This window comes from Pan troglodytes, chromosome 14, assembly GCF_028858775.2.
Source record: "Pan troglodytes isolate AG18354 chromosome 14, NHGRI_mPanTro3-v2.0_pri, whole genome shotgun sequence".
In the NCBI taxonomy this organism is placed as follows: Eukaryota; Metazoa; Chordata; class Mammalia; order Primates; family Hominidae; genus Pan; species Pan troglodytes.
Genome location: NC_072412.2, coordinates 26,832,114 through 26,838,113, shown reverse-complemented (window position 1 = coordinate 26,838,113; position 6,000 = coordinate 26,832,114). Strand labels below are relative to the sequence as shown.

The 6,000-nt window shown below is 41.0% G+C and overlaps 1 protein-coding gene across 1 annotated transcript in view; it reads right to left on the bottom strand.

The window, feature by feature from the left end:
* Positions 1-2,740: 2,740 nt before the first annotated feature.
* LOC104001796 (RNA polymerase I subunit D) overlaps positions 2,741-6,000 on the bottom strand; it is a 45,626-nt gene continuing 42,366 nt past the window's right edge. Inside the window, exon 3 of the mRNA XM_009426781.5 lies at positions 2,741-4,465. Within this exon, the coding sequence (XP_009425056.1) occupies positions 4,198-4,465 (268 nt within the window). The 3' untranslated portion in view covers positions 2,741-4,197. The remainder of the gene's footprint in view (positions 4,466-6,000) is intronic.

Below are 6,000 nucleotides of genomic sequence, written 5' to 3'. Positions count from 1 at the left end.
GGCTCAATTTATGATCTGCTGACATGGCTTTCCAAGACATAGTTTCTCAGATTCCTTGGATTATAGAATGTTTTCTATGGTATCAAAGAGGCCCCGTCCCAAGGATTTCTTCACTCCCAAATCTCACTATTCTTATGGATGGAGAAAAAAAAATTCAAACATGGAAGATCTAAAATACTGGCTTCACCTGAGGTTTTAGTTTTCCATAGCTATATTCCATTAGCTGCCATTTAACCATTTCACAAGAGTTGTGAGAGTTTTTCTCTTGGATTCAGATCGCTGTCTACACTGGCCCTTGGGAAACAGTTCCCCATACAAATGTTCTTTGCTGGGGCTTCCATGTTCCGATCTATGGGAGTAGATTTTGGCTTGCAAAATGCAGTGATTATAAAAGTTCTTTAGGTTCTTAAATTGGGAAGACATGGAGCATATACACCTTGAGACGACCCTCCAGTCCTGTGTTTTGAGGGAGCTGAGTTTGGATTAAGTTTGGCATAGGGTACAGGAAAGAGTATGGGTTTTTGATTCAGAGAGTCTTGGCTTCAGCTAGCATTTCTGCCACTTCCTAGTTCTGTGATTTTGGGCAAAGTTTTTAATCTATCCTCAGTTTCCCTTATTTGTAAAATGAAGGTGAATAGCATCTTCTTCATAGGGTTGTGGGATAACTACCTGGACACAGGTAAAGATATAACGGTGTTTGGCCACAGGTGATAGACAATCACTGTTACTGTCCACACAGTTCCAATACAACCTACAAACACCTCATAGGGAGAATATTTATAGGTTTCCTAGATTCAGCTCCTCTGGGGGAGGGGAGTCCTCTATACTGGATCCCAGGACACAGAACACTCCTTAGGAAAGTGATGAGGCTTCATTTCATCAGGAACCCACCTCATATAATGTCTATTAAATAGGCACTGCTTATCCACCAGATACTCTTTATGATTCTAAGGTGATGGCATGACCTCTACGAATGACGAATATGTAATTAATTGTAAAAATATGGGCTGGGTGTTGTGGCTCACGCCTGTAATCCCAGCACTTTGGGAGGCCGAGGTGGGCAGATCACCTGAGGTCAGGAGTTCAAGACCAGCCTGGCCAACATGGTGAAACCCCGTCTCTACTAAAAATACAAAATTAGCCAGGTGGCACATGCCTGTAGTCCCAGCTACCCGGGAGGCTGAGGTAGGAGAGTTGCTTGATCCTGGGAGGCAGAGGTTGCAGTGAGCTGAGATCGTGCCTTTGCACTCCAGCCTGGGCAACAGAGCGAGACTCCATCTCAAAAAATAAATAAATACATAAGTGCCATGCTAAGTCACTTGAATAATCAGTGAAAGAATAAGTGCTACCCCAAAGCATTTTTTATGCTTTGAAGCAGATGTGCCAATGTGCCCCCCGCCCCCCTGCCAACCTCTCAGCAAAAAAGTCCACAGGGAAATTCAAAACTCCACAGCCATCTTCCAGAATCAGCTCTGAGGAAATGTCCTTTAGTGCTTAGCCTGCTGAGCCCTAAAGTAAAGCCCACTGAGATTTATAACATGTGTTTCCAAATAAAAATTTATAAACTGCCTACTCAGAGGGACCTACCCTAAGTCCCTCCCCCTTCATACATGGGCGATTCAGAAAGACTAGCCACCAGTAGGTGACCAGATATGGCTAGGAACCATAGCTTTTTGCTTTTATTTCTTACAGGCTATGTTTTCTAATATGAGATAAAACAAAAAATTATGTCAAGTTGCATTTGTGTTTAAGTCTTAAAGGTTTCTAGTGGAAGCATGGAACGCTGTTCCTAAAATTTAGGGCTATTTGCACTTCTTTCTTTACCTATTGAAAGTTAAAGACTCACTCCAAACATCTTAGTTTGCAGATGAAAAAATGCAGTCCAGAAAAGTGACCCAGATAAGGCCTGAAGCTAGCCAGAAGCAGAGGCAGGACTAAGATTCAATTTCTCTAACCTCTATCCCAGGCTTTGTGATCTCTAAATATAGTTACAATGGAGATCAGATAGTAACACAGGCGGATGGGAGCTCTTGGCAGTGCCAGTATGTTAACCACAGAAACAGGAGGTGGCTGGTGCATGTATCTCAAGACCAATCCCTCCCCTAACATCTACTGTATACATAGGGAATAAAAATAGATAATTTTCTCTTGACATTTTTAGACTGGAAATTATGGCTGCTCTTGATAGAAGCCTAAAGATTCCAATAAACTTTTCTGAAATAGAACAGTGCTTTTAAAAGGGAAAATGGTTTTGTAGGCCACTTGTCGTTTAACACAACTTAAGAAAGGTAAGTATAGTTAGGCTAAAAAGCTTCCCTTAATTTTGAGTACAAAAATGTGTTCATTTCAGTCATTCCCTTTTAAAGGATAATGAACTTGTCTGTGTGTTATAAATACAGAATGCAAGGCTGGGTGCAGTGGCCCATGCCTGTAATCCCAGCACTGTGGCAGGCCGAGGCGGGCAGATCACCGGAGCTCAGGAGTTCGAAACCACCCTGGGCAACATGGCGAAACCCTCTCTCTACTAAAAATACAAAAATGAGCTGCACATGTTGGCGCACACCTGCAATCCCAGCTACTCAGGAGGCTGAGGCAGGAGAATCGCTTGAACCCAGGAGGCGGAGGTTGCAGTGGGCCGAGATACGTGCCATCACACTACAGCCTGGGGGAAAAGAGCGAGACTCCGTCTCAAACAAAATAAATAAATAAATAATGAATAAATACGGAATGCATACACAAATGACACAATTCAGCTTTATTTTTACTTAATTATAACAATTTTTAAAAACTCCATGACTTTGTGCTATTTCTAATATTTAAATAAAAAACATTTCAAATTTTGCACAAATAATTTAGGCTAATACATAACTAGATTTGAATAAAGTCAGATGAAGCAATAATTCCTCCTCTGTGTTTGAAAGGAATGAGTGTGGTTACAAAGTCACAGGATGAGTCCCTGGGATCTGGGGTGGCAGAAGGGGTGGATCAAGAATGATTTGGGTTTGTCACTCCCTAGCAGGCTGAGGGTGTGACACAGCAGCTCGGTGGCAGAGAGGTCTATTCTAGTTTCTAACACTCCAATGCTAACTTTTTGGATGTATTTCCTTCTAGCATGTAGAAAGGGCTTTTCTTGGCTGCCAGGAAGTGGGGAGCAGGGATGTGGCATGGTGATGATCTGAGGACAGCCAGGCATATGCTCAGACACTTTGGAAAACTGGGGAGGGGGAACAGGGAGACAGAATCCTCATCTTCTTCCTTTTGTGGACTGGGGAGGAGGGTGCTTGGTGACATTTTCCTGAGTATAAAGAAGGAATACAGGTTTGAAAGGTTTGTAATTGTATATGAAAACAGGTATTGAAAACCAATACTGGGGGAAAAAAGGCATTGTAAACACTTCTATTTAAAATGAAGATTTCTGGAACAACTATACTATACAGTGGTATCACAAGTCTTTAGCTGGTAAGATCTAGCACTGAAACAACTGTTAATTTTTAACTTGTGAGGGTTCTTTTTAAAGCACCACTTAAGACCTATATATTAAAAAAATTAAATATAGAAAGATTGTTCTATCTAATAAATGAGTTTGAGAATGCACAGGAAACAACAAAACCCATTTTTAACCTCTGGTAACTGAAGTGGAGCATTAAATTCAAAGCCACTTTGAGGATTTCCTACATTGTTCACCTAAGGGAAAACAAAAGCAGAGCTATCAAAGAGCTTCTCAATAAATTCCCAGACCTTGGAGGGCTACAGCTTTTCATAAATATGGTCACTGGACTGATGATTTCTAAATTTTAAATGTGATACCCCCAAAAAGTAAAATATAGAATTTTTAAGTATTTTATTTTTCTGAGAAATGACCAGAAAATTGGAACCAGTTTTAACAATCTCTGAAAACTTTAAATTCTAGACATGTTTATTTTGAAACACACTTCCAAACAAGATAAACAACAATACGTAAGTCTACTACACTGCGGAAGTAGCTTAAACTTGCCAAGACATCCTCCTTTGTACTTGTTTCCTCAAGAGTTACTAGGTCATTTTTTTGCCTGTGGCCAGCAGCCTCTTTAAAAACAACAAAGGACCTACTGTCAAAGTCACTCTCAGGTGTTTGCCCTGCCAGCTCACGCCTTCTCCGCACACCGCACCCCGAGGGAGCACGGAGGCCCGCAGGGCTGGCTGGCCCTGGTTCCAGCCTCACCGCCGGTTGGACCGCTTTTCGTACTTGTCCTGGCTGCTCCGCTTTCGTGGCGGGGAGTAACTGGCGGAACCTCGAGCGCGGAAGCTGTGCTTGTAAGGATGGCTTCTGTGTTTCTTCGGGTTTTCTTCTTTCTGGGCCTGGCTCTTCGCTGGTTCCTTATCGCCCTCTTTTTGTTCATGGTCTTGCTCTTTATGAGAGGGCAATGTGTTTTTAATTGTGTTAATTAGAAATCTTTTATTGGTGCTAGCAAGAGGACACTTCATCCTGGGGTGGGGAGGAGAAAAGAAAAACCATCACAAATCAAATGGTTAACTCCAAAGCTGGACCCACTATCGTGATTAGTACCAAAGAATCCTGCTCCCACAGAATCGAGTTTCTGAATTTGTTAGCTTTCCTTGCATGCCACCTAGTGTAAACTCTGAGTACCAGGGGGAAAAAAAAAGACGATTGGAATTCTTAAGACAAGACTAGCTGGAACACTTTAAACCTTTCTTCCTTCCTGGGACTAAATTTCCTACTGAAGTTCATATGTACAGGTATTGACCACACTGTGAACTAACAGAATCATTTAATATTTTCTTTCAAACTAGTAAGTGCCCTATTTTACTGTAACTTATTTTGGATTAAATTTATTGCATCTTGCGTTTTATTACCAGACAGTGAAAACTGTTCCTTTCCAAGGAAACTAAAAAGTATATTCTGCTGTATATTAAATACAGGAGCTAAAGGATCTACTATAGAATAAAAAAAATTGTGTAAAGAATCCATAAATATGCAATAATCTTTTACTTAAAAAAATTCTTACACTTCCATTTCAGGATGCCAGGCTATGCTCTGTGGAGGAGCCCTTTACTCAATCTCCTGCCCTGGTGAATTTCTGTGCAGGATATATTTCAGTACCTTCATGATTCAAGTTTACCTAGGAGAGGCTGCAACCAATCAAATTGCTAATTAATGTGCTTAGATCTACTTATATACTATGTATTATCTTTTTCAGGTGTTAATAAATCTTTCATTTTCAAAAACATGACCCTATACAAATGAGAACATTCATATTTCTCTTAGCCTTGAGGTGTCTGCCATATGATGGGCTACTTTAGGAGTATGCTGATTCTCAAAATCATGTTATTCAGGGTGGCTGGTATTAAACAAAAACGAATGTAGAATAGCCACATTTCTCTAAAACTTTGATTTACAGAGAACCCCAAACAATACTTCAAAATCAAGCCAACAACACTCCACATAGGAATTGTGTGGACTAGTACTGTACAGGTGAAGTATAAGCAGTCAGGCATTATCATAGCCTCACTCACAGAGGTCAGACCACCTCAGAAAACCAAAATGGCACTGAATCTGGAAGTAAAAGGAAGAAAAACAAGAAAATACCTCCTGCTGCAAATAGGTAGCTCTTGAGCCTACAAGGACAGAGAAAATATCTGAGAAAAATGGTCAGGCCAGAAAAGTGACAAAGGAATGAACTAGAACGAGGAGAAATTTAGAAAAGGACAGTGGAAAATTAGAAAATTTAAGAAAAGGACAATGGAGTGCAATAGAAATAGTGGGAACATTCAGGGGTGGTGACAGCTCTGGAGTTTAGAAGCCACAGTGAATGAGACGAAGGGCAAAGAAGAAAGGCAAAAACAAAGAAAAAACAGTTCTGCAAGTACGAACTATAGAGCTTCACAGAGCTTCCAGAAAAGGTACACTGGCATTACGCTCCCTTAGTAGTCTCAAGGTAAAGACATTTCTACCTCTTGGGGGCACGCTGGCATTAGGACATTCCTGTGCAGGAGGGCAGG